General features: G+C 38.2%; 2 protein-coding genes across 2 annotated transcripts; one reads left to right on the top strand and one right to left on the bottom strand.

Annotated features, from left to right (window-relative positions):
• Nucleotides 1–297: 297 nt before the first annotated feature.
• LOC130664640 (C-mannosyltransferase dpy-19) lies at nt 298–4,407 on the bottom strand. The gene is made up of 8 exons (XM_057464652.1): nt 4,107–4,407; nt 3,929–4,041; nt 3,122–3,259; nt 2,990–3,058; nt 2,568–2,924; nt 1,464–2,446; nt 791–919; nt 298–708 (listed from the first exon to the last, which is right to left on the bottom strand). The coding sequence occupies exons 1-8, from the start codon at nt 4,150–4,152 to the stop codon at nt 492–494; spliced, it is 2,052 nt and encodes a 683-aa protein (XP_057320635.1). The 5' UTR covers nt 4,153–4,407; the 3' UTR covers nt 298–491.
• A 386-nt stretch (nt 4,408–4,793) lies between these two features.
• On the top strand, nt 4,794–18,514 carry LOC130664576 (brefeldin A-inhibited guanine nucleotide-exchange protein 3). Its single transcript, XM_057464544.1, has 12 exons — nt 4,794–4,936; nt 5,042–5,175; nt 5,375–5,509; nt 7,111–7,276; nt 7,352–7,481; nt 7,552–7,833; nt 7,922–11,292; nt 11,377–11,509; nt 11,996–12,224; nt 14,901–15,121; nt 15,202–16,804; nt 18,088–18,514. Exons 1-12 carry the CDS (start codon nt 4,852–4,854, stop codon nt 18,229–18,231), a joined length of 6,633 nt encoding a protein of 2,210 aa, XP_057320527.1. The 5' UTR covers nt 4,794–4,851; the 3' UTR covers nt 18,232–18,514.
• Nucleotides 18,515–18,821: the final 307 nt, after the last annotated feature.

Here is an 18,821-nt window from a genome sequence, read left to right as displayed (position 1 = left end):
TTTCAAAATTTTTTTTGGACAAAATGAGGCGTGTCATCGATGATGTGAGTACATTCTAGAGACAATGCCCTATCGTTTGAGTACCCACATCGATATATTCAGACAAAGTTTTTTTGTTAAACAAAATGGCTGCCATATTAATAATCAATTAACGGTTAAATTGATTGATAGTCGGTAAATAATATTATATTGATGTGGGTACTTAATTAACGGGAAATTTTATCAGCTTTTCAAAAATTTTACTCATATAATTATCAAGGAAGTAGTTTAAAAAAAAAAAAAAAACCAATTTGTGTAGTTATTTAAAATTTTTTTATGGCGAAAAATATAATCACAGTGAGTACACTAAATACTTTTAACTTTATATATTATTTACACGAGATTATATATATATATATTTTATTAAACATATTTATCGATTTCAACATTTGGTTAAAGCTGTGCGCCACTTCAATTTATTATCAAACAAATAAATAAATAAATACTGAACATCACGCAGACTGTAATACCATCGGAGAGTTGGGTTTGAATTCGACGTAAGTCGAGTAGTCGAGTCTCAAAACAACGTACTGATCATTTGCAAATACTCTTTTGAACGGGTGGCTATTGCCTTCGGACAAAATGGGGCAAAGTGGACGCTTGCCCAGACTTTTAGCTCGGCCGTTGTCCATTACGTCCCATAAGTCTATTAATTTACAACCTGGTTTTCTACAGCCAATGAATAAATAAATTAATTAGTTACTCTGCTCAATGAAATAAAAAAAAATGACAATTAATTAAAGTAACTTACGGATTTCCTAGACCGTAACACAGTCCTTCGTCTATTACTAAATAGTCGACTTGCATTTTCCTTAAAGTTTCGTAAACAGCAGCTGCATCTTTCCTCCCATAGATTTCATAGACTTTTAGAGTTCTATCTCTAAAAAAATTTATCTATCATTAAAATCATTAGCCTAGGTTTCCTCGCCTTGAAATTCCGCGTAAAATGAGTACCCACATCAATATATTTTGGAAATGTACATTAATTGAAATTATATTCATAATTAACTAATTAATTAACTGACTAATTATTATTTCATTTGAATATATCATTGTGGGTACTCATTCCAAAGGAAATTTCACTGACGACACGAATCTCAGATTAAAATTCCAACAAAACATTTTCGAAAAAATTTTTTTTTTCAAAATTTTAATTAATAAATATCTTTTTGTTTCAGAAGACGTCCTGGCGGATTAAATGACTACCCACATCAATAATTTAAAATTACAAGTCAATAAAGTCAGTTAATTAATTAATTAATCAGTTAATTAACCAATTACCATCTTACCACAATATATCGTTGTGGGTACTCATTCAACGCAGAATTTCATCAGCAATCCAGAAATGCTATTCATTTCTCCTCAAAAAATTCACGTCTCAAATTAGAGCAAGAATTAACCAGATCAAAATTTCCAAAATTTACCTCATAACTTTGCTTTCATAAAAAGGATTATTAACAATAGGCCTGCGAGTCGTCAGCAGCAAGTTTGCCATCAGCGACATCTTTCCTGCAAATACCGCGTCTTCAGGCGTGTTATTTTTTATCCAAGTGAACAATTCTTCCTGTTCAATATCACTAAACTCTCCATAAGCCTTTCCCTCATTCTCAATACGATCAATCCCCTGATAGCAGAGCACAGCAACAACGACTAAGATAAAAGCCTGCCTGTAAGTTTCATGTTTAAGTCCCAATTTCTCTAGATACCGCTTGCTGACCACCAGACCCGCGATCAAACACAAGTGCGGGTTCATAAATAATTTAAGCCGCATTATCATCGAGGCCATGACAATAAATGCGCCAGTTTGCAGAGCATTGTAAGCGACACTCGCCTCAATACAGTCGGGCCAGCCGGTAATTTTATAGTTTCTGTACCAGAAGTAAACAGCCAGGACCCCAGCCAAGATGGCAGTCGGTAGCAGATAAGTCCTTACTATCGTTTCGTATGCCGCGTAAGGCAGGAAGTCGAATTCTGGTGAACAAGTGTACAGTAATGTATGAAAGTCTTTGTAATCTGTCAATTTGGCCTTTAGAATATCAAATATATGACTGTAGTCCTCGAAGGCCATTGTCAGGATGAATTTCTGGAGGTAAGTGAAGCCAAAGGTCGCGACGATGTCCAAAATTATCAGCGTGTTCGCGCTCAGGACGTTCTCAAGGCGGATTAGAAGGTCGTTGCTGTACATTATGCCGACAACGAGAGCTGCGTACAGGGAAAATGAGTTCAAGTTGCCGAAAAATCCACTCAGTCCTATCGAGAGCAAGTGGACGGATGTCAGCTGCAGGATCAAAATCTTCGGGAGGATTTTTAGCCAGTGGAGAATCAGGAGGGCGATTACTTGGGTCATCAAGACGAACTGGGAAAATTGCCAGCAGGCTAAGCTCAGTGTCGTTGGTATGAAAATGTTCTGGAAAAAAACACAATTTTGAATTTCAAAAATTGATAATTTTGAATTTTCAAATTTCCCGCGCTTGTGCAAAATGTAAAAATATAAATAAAAATAATGGAGGAAAATGATGACAACTTACCAAGAAAGGAAAATCTTTGAAAATGTACCGCCAGTTAAATTTTTTATCGAGATTTATGTATCGATATTTGTCGATAACGACAGAAATCGTGTACATTTGCCACAACAAAATGGGGTACGCGAAACTCTCACGTAATGGCGGCGTCCACTGCACTCTCGTGCACTCGGTGTGATTGAACAAGAAGGATAAAAATGCGACAAGACCACCGAATATCGAGTCACTTAAATAAGTAGCGTATAAAAATATCAGCGCTCCCGTCATTCCCGCGAAATACCAGACAAATTCGGTGTAAAAATATGAAGGGACCGCTAATCCTTGGCAACTTTTTACCGTCGACAGACCATCGCCTCTTTCTACCTGAAATAAAATTAATCAGTTACATTTATCAACGAATTAATGAGCTAATTGATTAAATTAATTACCTGCCAGCATTGCGGGTTATTGAATAAATTAAATTGTTTTGCTTTATGATAAAGGAATCCTCCTAAGATCTGTAAAAATTAATTCGTAATTATCAAGTTATCAATTGAAAAATTTAATTATCAGTAACTTACCTCTGGAAATAAATTATACACTTTTTGGGCATTTATTTCTCTAGGATACTGCGAGTAACTGTCGTTCCAGAGTAACTTTAGACCTTCAAAAAATGTTGGCGCTTCAGTTATTATTTTAAAATAGTAATAATACATTCCCTGCAATAAAAACAGTAAAAAAAAATTTTTACAAAAATCCATTCGAGGTAATTAGTAGTAATATTTTTTTTTAATGGGGGTAAAATGGACAGCCATGGTTGCTGTCGAATTCGTGACGTCATTTGCTGAAGTTTGAGTACCCACATCGATATATTTGGAAAAAAAATTTCCCATGTCCAAATTAATTATTATTATAATTATTATTTAACAATTAAAGTAATGAATTAGTACTGTAATTAAATATATCGATGTGGGTACTCATTCAACGCGGAATTTTATCAGCTACACGAAAATTCTATGCATTTTTATCGTAAAAATTTTTGCTTTCTAGAAAATAAAAAAAAAAAAAAATTTTTCGAGTAATTTATCAAAATACGGATTTGTTAGTAAAATATATCGATGTGGGTATTCATTTAACGCAGAATCGTGCCGGTAATAAAAACATATTAATTGTTTGACGATAAAAAATGTTTACCAGATAAAATTACCGGTAAATCGTATTATGACTCATAAAATAACAAATAAGTCAAACAATGGCCAGCTTATCGCAATGGTGTGTTGTAAGTACTTGTATTACATGGAATTAAGTCAACTATACAAATTAATTTTTTTTTTCTTTGTATTAATTTATTTTTTTTATAAATTTATTAAATTAATTTAAATAATTACCATTTCCGTACGAAATGACATTTCACGCTCAACTTCAGACAGATGCGAAAAATGTCTATCATTTTCAAAAATTACAGAGACGTGATCTCGATGCAGAAATCCACAAACTAACGCTAAAAAAAATAAACAAATTCGTTAATAAAAAAATAAACAAACAAACTTTTGATAATTAACTCACCCAAGATCGCAACACTTAATCTGTAATGATTCTCAGGTATTTCCATAATTACTAAATTATTTAATACTAATTACTGAACATGAATTAATAATCGTAATTAAATTTACTAAATATTTAAATAAGTAATTAAAACTAATAAAATATAAATATAAAAAACACAAATGTCAACAATTTTGTTTAGTGCCGGCCATTGTAAAACTATAATTAAAATAACAGTCGGTACTTTCTTTTTTCAACGGCCTACAATTTCTCACCAAACACAAACTCCTTTAAATTTTTATTTACTCCCGGTATATTATTGCCCGTCGCGTCGTCTCGTCTCGACTCGCGACTTTCCCTCATCCGAAACAAAAGTTATTCAAACCAAACCCGAAACTCGCGCCATCTCTGTAAGCCAACCAGAACTACGGAAGCACCCGCCCGCGCCACCTGCCGGAATTCCCCGAGTTCGTTTTTTAAAGCGACTAAAAAACACTCCCTAATTTTTTTGAACTCCATCAATAATTAAAGCAATTAATTAATTAATTAATTTCGAGGGTTAAAAGTAATTAGGCTCGAAAATAATTTATTTCGTTGGTTAATTGCCTAAATATCATTGAAAAAAAAATTTAAAAAAAGCTGACGCATAATGACAAAATAATGCGCAAACTCACAAGTGTATAATAATAAAAAATATATGTATAATAGGGAGTAAACGCGTGGGAAGGTTTAGTATTGATCAATTCGCGTGGCAGTCCATCGTGTCATGGAGGATTTACTGCTACAAATTATACGCGAGTCTCAAAATGTTAAATTGTCAAATGTACGAAAAGCTGCGCAAGATGCCTACGGTAATTATTACCTTCATTAATTAATTAATTAATTAATTGATTAATCGATTAATTGTCTTACTACTCAAGGAAATTAATCATTCGGCGGCCAATTTCCTGTTACAGATTTTATGGAAAAACAACAAGGCCTCTTACGGGATCCGCCGCATGAATTACGGGCGAAATGTCTTCACGCAATTCAGCTATCGCTGGAAACTAAAAGAAGCAAATTCGTATCTTACGGTCTGACTGGTTTGCACGTAAGTATTTTCTGATTGTTTCTGGTTGCCAGTGCAAATAACAAAACAGTTAATTTTATTTTTAATTATCACCCGGAAGTTTATGATAAGCGCATACGCGTGCATAAATCGATAAATCAGGGCTTTGTAATAACTTTTTAAATGGAAATGCCAAAGGCTGTTTATTTAATATATTTTTGTATTGGAATTTATGTTATAGAAAATATTGAGAGACGATAGATTTCAGTCGCCTTATGAACCGGAAGATGATTCACTTTGGCTACCGGCACAGATGTTACACGCAATGGGTTCTCTATTATCGCAATCCGACGACACTCAAACCGACATGTTGAAAGTAATTTCCCTTTCAATATTTATTGATCTTTCCTCCTTAAAATCTTATCTACAAATCCCGGGAATTTCAAAAATATAAGCGGCCGATTGCGAATATTGCAGCGAGTTTTTGATTTAATTTCCATATGATGGAGTTCCGAAGGTTCTTGTATTTTTTTTAGTTCCCCGGGAGTGTCGATAAGGTTTAAAAAAAAATATATGAAACGAGGAAGAAGATTTTTTATGATCGAAAACGTAAATCCGCTCCGAGTCAAAAAACAAATTCGGATTTAAGTCTCTAAGTTCTCACCCGAGTCGAAATATCAGACGTAAGTTGAACGTTCTTAACGTTTTGAACGTAATTTGAACGTTTTGAAAGTAATTTGAACGATTTTTTTGTATTTTGGTTAAAAAAAATTGGTAATTTCATGAGTTATGATTTTAGTTTAATGATAACATCAATTAATTTATTTCAATATTTGTAGTCACAATTTTCATCATCTTGATATCATAATATATGAACAGATATACATATATAGTGTTAAAGATAGAAGTATGAAACTGAAAAAAATTTTTTTTTCAAAATACGAATTCTTTATTTAAGAGCCAGAAAAGCGGACGACAAAATTTTAGGGAATTGACGTGATTATAATCCAGGAGTACAAAATCGATGAAAAAAATTTTTTGGTATATGCTTATGTTTTCTTATTGGAAGTATGAATGAGTTTTAGTTTTATGATAAATATGTTTTCAATTTAGGATACTCCAATCTACGTTCAAAACGTTAAAAACGTTCAATTTACTTTTAAAACGTCAAAAATGTTCAATTTACGTTCAAAACGTCAAAAACGTTCAATTTACATTCAAAACGTTAAAAACGTTCAATTTACGTTCAAAACGTCAAAAATGTTCAATTTACGTTCAAAACGTCAAAAACGTTCAATTTACGTTCAAAACGTCAAAAACGTTCAATTTACATTCAAAACGTTCAAAACGTCAAAAACGTTCAATTTACGTTCAAAACGTCAAAAACGTTCAATTTACGTTCAAAATGTCAAAAAAGTTCAATTTACGTTCAAAACGTCAAAAACGTTCAATTTACGTTCAAAACGTCAAAAACGTTCAATTTACGTTCAAAATGTCAAAAAAGTTCAATTTACGTTCAAAACGTCAAAAACGTTCAATTTACGTTCAAAACGTCAAAAACGTTCAAAACGTTAAGAACGTTCAATTTACGTCTAATATTTCGACTTGGGCAATGAGGTTTTTGAGGGTCAATTTAGAATTTTAAGATTGACAACAGTACAGAAAGTTATCCTAGTTTAGTCCTCAAACTAGTAGTTACGACCAATTTTACCACTTTGAGGACTAAACTGGAATAACATAATCCGGATTAGTCTCAAAATACTCAAAACATGAAGGAATAATTTTATCCGCATTTGAACCGAACTCGGAAATATAACTTTCCATTCATTGAGGATTTTGAGTACTAAAGTAGACTTACTTTTTGGGCGGTAAATAAAACATTAAAGGAATTGAGGCCTTTGAGGAGTTACTAGAATTTTTTTTTGACTCGATTTGGTCAATTCGTGCTATCGACTATTTGACATTAACGTTTTCAAGGTCCTGCTGCAAGTGGCCTGCTCAGCTTATTGGACAATGAACGGCCGTCTTATCATAGCGATCCTTACGACGTGTTGCGACGCATTTGAAAACGGAAATCAGGCAGTCCGTACTGCGGCACAGGCTGCCACAAGTCAAACCCTGCGATCCTTTTGCTTATTTCTAGGTAACAGGACTGGCAATTTAACTAAATCGATTGGAAGTATCTAATAGCGTTAAATAACAATAAACTTATCTTTAGACGAAGAGTGCAGGGAAATGGACGAGTATGCAAAGAAGAATAAAAACATGCGGGAAAGAGGCGTTTCCTGTTTCAACGAAGCTTTACCTATTCTTCAGTACATTTGCAGCCGCTTGGACGAAGCTCAAAGGTATTTTACGCTCGGCTTAATCAGTCGACGGATTGAATCGGATTGGCTTTAATCCGGATAAATGTTTCAGAAAAAAATTCGCAACAGCTAAAAGCGGGAACACAGTAGTATTTTTACTAGAATGTCTGCATACGCTAATATCGTCATTACCACAGAAAATCCATACAAATCAGCATTTTACAACGTTCTTGTGGCAAAAGTTTTGCCCTGCATTGATTGCATTTCTCGGAACCCCGAGGGTCGACAAAACTTTTACCTCACGTGAGGGTAAGGATACGGAGGTGGGCAGAGGATCGGGTTACTTAGCAACAACATTGAGTTTCGATAGTCATCAAGCGAAAACAGTTTACAGGTGAGTAAAACCAATAATTCAATTTTTATCTCCAAATCCCTTTGACTTAGTGACTTAGTGACGGTTTTATTGATTTCATTTGCGGCAGCATTGGCACGGAATTGGTGAGACTTGTGGGATGTGTGGGACCACTAAGGCCAGTATTGGAGTCAGTATTTCATCGTATGTTACTGTATCCGCCGCCACAGCAACGGCTGGAATCGCTCAAGGCACTGAGGGAACTTCTTCGAAGTCCCAGCAGGCTGGTAGATTTCGCGGGACCGCTTCTGGTTGAGGAAGAGAAGACGAGCCAGCCGCAGAGTGACATGGCATTGATGAGACTGGTCATGGATTCGATTGAAGAGTCGACTGCTGCGGGCCAACCTGTCCTCTATGCCAGCGTCTCTTGCGTTGTTGCGATGCTATCGGCACTTCAAGAACTCTGCGAAGGTAAAGCTGTAAGTCATACGTACACGTGTACTATCAATTCTCTGTACGAAGACTTGGAGTCTTGTGATTATCGCGGGCCGCTGACTTATTTGAGCATGGCGCGATTGCCGAAGACATACAGGGAGCAGTTGGAACTGATGAAGAAGACCAACGGATCTGAAAGTGACTCTTCTGGTCACGGACCTTCCGAAGATGGGGATTCTACTGATACCGAAGGCCCACAAAATGAATCTGATGAAGTCAATGATGACAATAATAGTATAGATGAGAATGACTACGCCTTAGAAAATGAACGTGAGCGGCTGAGGCTGGAAAAGCTGCCCAAGTGCTTGCATGTTGGCCGACAGTTTGCTGAAGAGTGCAATGTTGATGTTGAGCGACACAATGCAAGGCAGTTTGTAAAGATTCTAAGAGCGGATTTGATTCCGGTTGTCTTGAATCTGAGGAGCAACATCGAAGTTGACGAAGCGTTGCAGAATTTTGCGTCTGAATACTGTCAGGGTGTTTTTGCTGCTCAGCAGAAATTGCAGGAAAAAGAAACGAGCGTGGACACGTGTGCCTTAATAACGATTATGAATGCAGATGGGATTTATTTAGCGACTTACGCGGCATTGCTGCTGAATTTGAAACTTATACGCATGCATTACTATCAGTTCGACAGCTGTGCGGTTCCTATTAGCGAGGAAATGTTCGTCGAAGAAGTCCATGGCTCAGGTGTCTTGGTATACTTATCAGCTACATGGTTGTCGGAGTTGTACCAGCAGATCCTGGCCTGCAATCTGCTGGAGAAGTGTGGCTACAACCCAGCGTCGACGGAAAACTGCGCGTTGGTAAACATTCTGGTGGACGTTGACGGAATCAGTGGAAGTCAACGTGGCGGTCAGTTGCTGTCAGATTACAGACGACTGGAACGAGCACAATTGTCACGAAGTGAACCGACACCTGAGGCTGAAGCCGGTGCGAAGTTATCGCGAAGAATTTTAACCTGTTGTTGGGGAAGTATGATGACCGTTTTAACGGCAGGTTTGAATCCCGCTAAAGAAGAAACCAATAAAGGTATTTTGAATCGGGACACCGCGAGACGGGGAATAAGGGATACTGTTGTCCTTGCGCTCGAGGGGCTTCACAAGGCTGCGACTCTCAGTAACATTCTCGGACTACAGACACGATGTGGATCCATATTTGCTTTGCTTGCAAAAGCCGCTTGTACCGAACCGGCGATATCAAAATTACGACGAACCAAGGATGTGTTGAGGCTCAAATTACAGAATAGGGCGACTAATATTCACACATCACATGCGCTGAGTATGGAGGTGCTACTGGGAAGGGGTCTTGAGCTCGGTAGCCATGGAAGTGACTGTTGGCCCCATGTTTTCACGTGCTGTCTTTATGTGAGCAAGCTGGAGCATGACTTCTTTGGAAGAAATCAGAACCTGGCACTTCCTAAGCTGGCAAAGAAAGAAAAGAAAGAGAGTACACCTGACTCAAAGCCGGATAAGAATCGGCCTAGTTTCAATATTGTTGATGAAGAAGAAACGTGCGTTGATGTTTACAGTTTTCTGTCGACTCCTTATACCCAAAATCCCACGACGGAAACGATACCGGAAATCATTCAAGAGTCTAATGCTGACAACCAGTTCAATGGAATACTCCCGGCTGATTACGCGGCTAAAATAATTTGCGTGCTGTCTCAGCAGGTTGATAGGCTGTTTGAAGACGCTGCTCTGAAACTTAATTTGCGGGCACTGTGTTCTTTCTTGACGGCACTGTGTTGTGCTAGTAAGGATCAGCTGTTCAAGACGACTGATGGCTGCAAAGACAGCAAGAAATTCTGGTGGAAGAAAACTAAACCACGCGAGGATGAGCTCAATGTTTTGCTGCTTTCTAGACTGGGCGAAGTTATGCTGAAGTGCGTAAAAAGTGGCAGGCCGTTGATTCATGTCATGAGAATCTGGAGCATTCTGGGGCCGCATTTTATGGAAGCTGCTTGTCACAAAGACCGCGAGATATCAAAACGCGCTGTCCAGTGCATTCATGACTCAATGGCGGCGCTGCTTAATGAACAGATCGAATTGCCGCACTTTCACTTCAATGAAGCCCTTTTTAAGCCCTTTGAAAACCTCCTCTGTCTCGAGCTCTGCGACGGTGACGTCCAGGATCAGATCGTCAGCTGCATTTGCGAGTTCGTCGAAACTAATCGCACAGAGATACGTTCCGGATGGCGGCCACTTTTCGGAGCACTTCGTGTAGCTTCGGTTGGGAATTCCGAGTCCGTTGAATCAGCGCCACTTCTAGAAGTATTCCGTGTCTTCCTGTCAACAGACAATACTTTAGTATTTGCCAACGCAGCTCTAGACTGCATTCTCTGTCTTTTGAAACATATTCGTGGGGTGGGTGACCCAGAAACCAATGACTCGGAGCCAATTTCTAACACTGAAATCCGCAAAATGCGTTTATGCTTGGAAAGTTTAAAGTGTCTGTTAAATTGCAGCGATATACTTTCTTCGATGTATCGCATGCCGGCATGTCCGATTTTCCACTCAGCTGCACGGATTCAAGTGTCAACGATACCCCAGTTTGTAGACCCAGTGATTCCCAATCTCGAGCTGGCTAAATTTGACAAAAATTCCGAGTCAATGCAGGAAATAGTACCAGAGATATCATTCGAACTCTTCAATCGCATCGACAGAACTCAGACCATTACCCTACAGAGCATAGAGAAACCAAGTGGAATCCTTCGCGTCTGGTACCTTCTCATCGAAGGCCTGGCAAGCGCTACCATGATATGCCCAAGACGTTACCAACCGCACACACTGGAAACCCTCTTCCATTTGCTCCGCGACATTCTCAACGTACCTGGGCCCGATTTCGCGCTCTACTGCGTCAACCATCTTCTTCTACCCATGGTACAAAACTGGCTTCGCATGACCTCGAAAGTATTCCGCGGGTGGGACAATTTCACGCCCAATTTCAAACAATGCTGCGGACTTACTACAGATTTAGTCGTCGACTACTTAACGCATTTGCAAGGTAGGCTTCCAACCCATCACCAAATCAATCCTAAACCATTTTCTACCAAACCCTAGTACCAAGTGCCTTTGAAATGTCCTCCAGGTCCAGAGGTCACCCGGAAAGATGAACTGCTACCAGCGACAACGCTGATGCTAAAACAGTTGTTACTAGTAATGGCCGAGTGCGTCGTCCAGCAGACAGAAAGTATCGCCCGCCTTGGGTGCGCCTGTATCAGGTAAAGAATAATAAAAATATTAACCGTGATCCCAACCCACCTGCACTCAACCAAATCACATATCAGATCTCTAAGCGATCTAATTACACAGCATAGCTAATGTGACAAAAATCAAAGCAGTCTCCATAAAAAGGAGCCTTACACGGTAGTCTGAGCAGTCTTACGTGTACGCAATCGCGGCACATACGCGGGATGCTTGTAAGTGTATACTGGGACAGTTGCCAAGGATATCACTGACAGATTCGTAAAGGTGCATGTAAGACGATAATCAAGCTCGACAGGCTGTCTCGTGGGGACGCAGACTAGAGGGAGAAGTAGTTGTCATTTGACACCCGATAAAAAGACGGTCACATCCCAGCTACGCATTGATAGCGTTATTTTCTTATATGTAGCTCCTAATGTTCCTAGTCAATAGTAATCCAACACCCGAGCACAAGCTTCATATCCGTTACAGACCCTTCTGATCTGGTTAATAACGTTCGATAGGCACGTTTTGATCAGCAGCGGACCATTACTCACCGCCGAGCAGTGGGAAGTCTGCGGTATTGCTTGCTATCGTGCGTGTTCAAACTCTCTACAAGAGTTGCACCAACTGACGATGGCATTCTCGCCCCGGTCCGAGTCATTCTACGGAGATCTTGCCCAAGTCAAGGTCGCTGCCAGGCGTGACGCGACTCCCGAAGAATCTGAACGGCTTCGTCAGCTCTCCGCCCAGGTAAGTAACCAGAGGACGAATGAAGTATTACTCTAATCATCCAAATCATTATGATACTTGATCCAAATTGGACTATCTGAATCCAATGAATAAAATCCGTGCTCATGCTTTTATGATTTCCAATGAATATTTCAAATGAATACTTTATGCTCAACATACTCTCTTTATAGTTTTTTTTGTTATTACTTTGTCTGTTTGTCTTTGCTGTTTGCTCTCTTTCCTCCCTTGACCGAAATTTATCTCAGGTGAGCCAGCTACGCGAGGTTATGACTGCCGTCAAGAGGCAGAACGCGGCTACACTAGCAACAACTGCGTCTTATGAGGACACGATGACCATTGAGACGACACTGATTGACCAGCACACATCTTCCTACCCCGTCGGTTGTAGGCAGCACACCACACCCCCCGATTACACTAACACGTCGAACACGGGGCCCCAATGGCTCTAGCCGTTCACGGTAACTCACGTCATGGATTTTAATTTCAAAACAAATCCTACTTATATCTTTATGTTTGTCAAATTGTTATTTATTTTTTTTTAAATATATATTTAACATAACTTTTTTAATATTCATTTATCCCAACACAACTAACACACAACCTGACACCTCATCCCCGTGTTGTTAGACCGGTGGCTGGATTCCATTTTTTACTAACCTATAATTCTTTCATTAAAAGACCGAAAGAATATTTATTATTTGTACATATATTGTTTGGTTCATTTTTACTTAGTTATGAATCTGCCATCCGATTTATTTTTTATTGCCGATGCTTTAAAAAACAGTTAGTACGTAAATGCACCTGCTGATAGTGGGCACGTTTTTTGGTGGCAGCAGACTAACCAAAGAAGTCCTTCAATTTTTTTTTATATTTATTACTGTTATTGATATAAACGAAGGATTTCTTGAGCACGGTATTTAAATACACTATTAAAATCCATGGCTTGAGTCCATGGCTCACTGTAAAGTCGTCATTATCCATTAATATTTATAATTATTGTTATTATATATGGATTTACTGCTTGTAGTACGCACACACATCAACTCACTAATAACCTCCCTGGTGGATCTGAATTACGATAAATTACCGTAATTTACGGTATTCGAAAGGCTTGACGGCAAACTTGGGGTATTTTTACCGTAAACTTCGGCAAATTTCTTATAGAAAGCCGTAATTTTACGGCTAGATGTTCGGCAAATCATTGAAAATGCGGTAAATTACCGCAATTTGCGGTATTCGGTAGAATTACGGCATTTTAGGCAAAATTACGGCAATGTTACGGTAAATTTGTAGTTAGAGAACGGTAATTTACTGTAAAATTGTGGAATTTCACCGTAAGCTTCGGCAACTTTCTTATAAAAGGCCGTAATTTTACGGCTAAATGTACGGTAAATCACAGAAGATGCGGTGAATTATCGTAATTTGCGGTATTCGGTAGACTTACGGCATTTTACGGTAAACATTAAGGTGCTTCAAAATAAAACTTTAATTTTTTTTTTTCGCTCTTACACCCTAAAACGTTAGTGGTTGCCGAGAAAAAAATCCTCCCAAAAGATGGGCTCTCTAGCTCAACTCTAAGAGGTCGCTATTTTAATTTTAATTTCCCATCTGATTAACATGAAAAAATTTATGTTTTTATTCAAAGTGTAATTACTCGTACGCTGCTCAATATTTTTCAAATTTATACATAGACCTTTAAAGCTGAGTCCTCAAGCTTTCCAAAACCCTATGACAAGTCATAATTACCATTATTCAAATGTCAATTGAAGCTATTTGAAAAGTATCGATTTTGTATTTCAAAATGAAATTGTTAATTTTCGATTTCTTTTTTGCTAACTTCAATTGGGGATAATTATGACTTGTCATAGGGTTTTGGAAAGCTTGAGAAATCAACTTTGAAGATTTATGAATAAATTTGAAAAATTTTGAGCAGCTTATGAGTAATTACACTTTGAATAAAAAAATAAATTTTTACATGTTAATCAGATGGGAAATTAAAATTAAAATAGCGACCTCTTAGAGTTGAGCTAGAGAGCCCATCTTTTGGGAGGATCTTTTTCTTGGAAACCACTAACGTTTTAGGGGGTAAGAGCAAAAAAAAAAATAAAGTTTTTTTTTGAAGCACCCTAGTAAACATACGGCATTTTAGGCAAAATTCTGGCAATGTTACGGTAAATTTGTAGTAAAAGAAGGGTAATTTACCGTAAAATTGTGGAATTTTTCCGTAAAGTGAAGTATTGCACTGTAATAACTGAAGAAATAAAAACCCACACGGTGCTTACGGTAAAAATTCCGCATATTACTGTAAAATACCGTAAATTTGCCATAGAAAGGCCTTATTTTTACGGAAAATTACGAAAAATACAGTAAATTACCGTAATTTGGATCCGCCAGAGCTTAACCTCCAAAAGCCCAAGGAATGCCAGTGAATGTTCGGACCTGGACCACATCTAGGCTCCTGACATCCAGAGGCAGCCCTGGGTCTGAACCGGAGGTCAAGAATGACACGCAGAATAGATAACAGAATCCTAACCTCAAATAACAGATTATTTGTTACTTATAATTTGAATCCTTGTATAAATTCTGCATCCACTGACACTAACAAGCCCATTACTTTCAATGAAATTGATATCTAGGAGGAACGTATGGAATAATTTAATGTTAATGTTCAATTAGGTATTTTTGATGGCGGAGCAGCGTACGGACCCGACGTACACCGACGATAGATCATATGTATTTCTGCTTTATCCACCGTCGGTTGCGTCAAGTCTCAATCCCGATTTGTACATTGTGAGAGTCCATCTCCGAGCGTTGGTTGTTGGGCTACTGGTCCATCAGATGCTTCTACATTGCATTGCAAGTGTCCTGCTTCAGGGTTCTGTTGGATCTATTTCGAGGTTTACTTATTTATTTATTTATTAAAACTATGAGTAAGGAGTAAGGGAAGAGAACGAGATAACTAATGATTTACTTCTAGCTTTTGCAATGTGAGCTCAGCATCACCGGTATCACCAAAACCTCCGGATGCCAAGCATCGAATGACACCACGGCATGTAGAGACTTTTCTAGCAGCACTAGACCTTTCGTTTTCGGCGGCTGTTAAATTTGACTCCCGACCTGGGCTCAAGTTTCTGGTTCAAAAAGTTGGGAATCTGGACCAACCGGCTAATTTGTACCGGCAAGCTGGTGCAGCCTGGACTATAAAGATTCTGACACTCTTTGAACTGTGTCTCGAAGAAATATTGAAGACTGGATCTGATTTGGAAGTTATCAAGAGCCTGGTCAGCCAGAACCAGAACCAGAACCAGAACCAAAAGGCTTCTGAGGATTCTCAGCTGGTCAAGTATGTGAAGCAACTCAAGAGCACTTTCGATTCTCTGTGTGACAATTACGTTGACGTGGTCCTGAATCGCGACGGTCGGCATTCCCTGGCCGACGGGTTTTCGGACAGGAAGATTTTCTTGCTGGTCGCTCAGCCTGACGACTTCCCTGAGATCACGGGCAAGGAGCCGTTGGAACGTTTCAGGCTGGAAGACACTCTAGAGAAAGAGACCAAGTGCTCGGAGACTTCGATGTCTGAAATGGAAGATCCATTGGCTGATAGCAGGATTAGTGAAGAGTATCGTTCATTGAAGCTCTTTGATTTAGCGTCCAATTACTACATGGAATCGGGTCCTGAGTCCGAGAGCGACTCTGATGAATCTCAGCCATCATCCAGACCTAGATCACCCAAAAGAATTGTGTATAGAAGCTCTAGTGAATGCGTGCAAGATTCTGGTGATCAAGCAGACACTGACGGCAACTCAACGGACTCGAATTTGGCGAATCAGCCAGACGTCGAATCAACGAATCAGCGAGATCCGAATTCAGAAAACCAATCGGACTCAAATTTTACAAGTGAACAAGACCAAGGGAATGCAAGTGACCATAATTTGGCAAATCAACCAGACTCGAATGACTCAAATGATCAACGTCTTTCAGATTCGGAATCGTGTAGCCACGACACAGATGTCAGTATTGATGGCAGTCAACATGCATCCTCAAGATTGGACGCTTTATGCACAGACGACTCAAATTACGACAATTATAATTTAACTCAGGTGAAATCCAATTCTAAAGATTTAAATCTAGACAAATTACTGGAGCGACGATTGCGATTAAGCGACGAAAGTTTTTTATCACGAAGCACTTCGTTACGATTGATAACCTACGATTCAGACGAATCTTCTCGTTCAAAATCACTCATAGAGCTTTACAGAGCTTCAAACTTTTCACAATTATCAGAATTTAACAACAACAACACGAATAACAACTCCCTCAATCAAATTGAAACCAGCGATGAGAAAACGGCTTCCGACACGGAAGCATTTGATGACAACGTGGATGATTTGCTTCGAGATTACGAACGCAGTCGACGCGGCTTCCGGATAAATCCCTTCCTTTCCGAAGAAAATGGCAACTGTGTAAATAGCACCAGCATTGAAGCAGGAAAAAGTTCTATTTCGAGAGACTGCGAAGCTCACAGGCGGGCTTGGGCGGAAACCATAACCTCTTCTTTGGAATGGACTCTAGCTCTTTCCGTATGTTACTTATTACTTTTACTGACGTAACCGGATATCTAATAAGTTTTCCCAGAGAGTAAATAATCTTCGGAAATTTTCAGTTCGTAATGTTAATGTGTACCCTGGCGGATCCCAATTACGGTAAATTACCGAAATTTACGGGATTTTACTATAAAGCTGCGGTAATTTACAGTAAATTTGCGGCAATTTTGAAGTATTTTACGGTAAAAGTGTGGTATTTTACCATAAATTTGCGGTAACATTGCAGTATTTCAATGTAAGCGCACAGATTCACTGCCAAGTTATGAAATTTTACCGTAAAGTGGAGTATTTCACTGTGTTACGGCAAAAATTCCAGACATTACCGTAAATTGCTGTAGTATTGTCACAAATTATCACAAAATACGGCAAATTTACAGTAATATACGGTAATTTACCGTAAATTTGCGGCAATTCTGAAGAATTTTACGGGAAAAATGCGGTATTTTACCATAAATTTGCGGTAACATTGCAGTATTTCAATGTAAGCGCACAGATTCACTGCCAAGTTATGAAATTTTACCGTAAAGTGGAGTATTTCACTGTGTTACGGCAAAAATTCCAGACATTACCGTAAATTGCCGTAGTATTGTCACAAATTACCACAAAATACGGCAAATTTACAGTTATATACGGTAATTTACCGTAAATTTGCGGCAATTTTGAAGTATTTATCGGTAAAAGAGCGGAATTTTACCGTGAATCTGCGGTAACATTGGGGAATTTTGACGTAACTGCGCAGATTTACTGCAAAGTGAAGTATTTCACTTCAAGAATGCCCGAAATTTCTGTAAATTGCCGCAAATTACCGTAAAATTCGGCAAATTGACAGGAAAAAACGGAAGTTTTGCGGTAAAATATGGCAATTTACCGTAATTCAGATCCACTAGGGTAATAATGGTGTGAGTTTTACGATCATAGACTCGTTTTTAAGAAGTGGGGATAAAAATCCAAGGCGCTTTACTTTCTGGGAGGACTATAGTAATCCCTAGTGAAAATTTTTCGGGCTTTTCTCTGAAAAAGTCTTTAGAACTTTAGAATTGAGCTTTTCAAAGAAAATTCCGGAAAATTTCCACGAGGGATCCCAACACAAATTTGGGATTTTGGTCCCACCTCAATTCTTCTCCCCACTACTGCAATATTCGGTGTCACGCATGAGCAGAATGTATTTTCGAATCTTCTAGTGATGGGGGGAGGGGGGAGGAATCACAGATTTTCACTAGGATTACTTACTAACAAATGATTTTCTTATTTACTCGCAGGATGAACAATTGAAGCCGCTGCTCCCAGTGATCGTAGGAGGGGTGAGGACTCTGACAAAATTCGCGGTGGATCCAAATTTGAAACTTAAAATTTCCTCGTTGTTTTACCGCATCGTCGTACTCTACGGCTTGACAAATAATTAGATATTTGATATATATTTATTATGCTTAGATTTAAGCAATTGTAAACAAATAAATTATTAATTAATTAAATATATATATATATATGCATGAATATGGAAAAATGTGAATATAATATATATAAAAATGTATATCAGAAAATGAATTGGTGAAATGGATATATCATGTGACTAAATGCGATTGATAATTATTTTTTGATGTACAGTCGCTTTGCGGCTTTTGAAATATGTGTATTGTAAAAAAAAAAAAAAACTTTGAACAAAGAGATTGACAATATTAAATTAAATGGTTTTGAAATTCGAGTACTGTTTATTTATCCCGTATTTAGTAGTGCGTACACTTTATTTTATTTGGGTTTTATTGGTTTAGGCAGTAGTTGGAGACTGCGGTTTTGTAGTTTTTGAACTTAGAAATTGAAATTTTGAGTTAAATATCAAAGTTACGGTTAAAATGATGATGGACATTTTTGTAGCCCCGTAAATTTCCTATGCATTAAGATATTTTGCCTATTTTTAAAATTTTTGGTTTTATTGCAAAATTTACTAAGAAAATAAAAAGACGTTTTCTAGAATTCATAGTTTCGGGTTTTCAAG

The sequence above is a fragment of the Microplitis mediator genome, chromosome 3 (genome assembly GCF_029852145.1).
Source record: "Microplitis mediator isolate UGA2020A chromosome 3, iyMicMedi2.1, whole genome shotgun sequence".
Classification (NCBI taxonomy): domain Eukaryota; kingdom Metazoa; phylum Arthropoda; class Insecta; order Hymenoptera; family Braconidae; genus Microplitis; species Microplitis mediator.
This window is presented reverse-complemented; position numbering and strand designations above follow the sequence as displayed.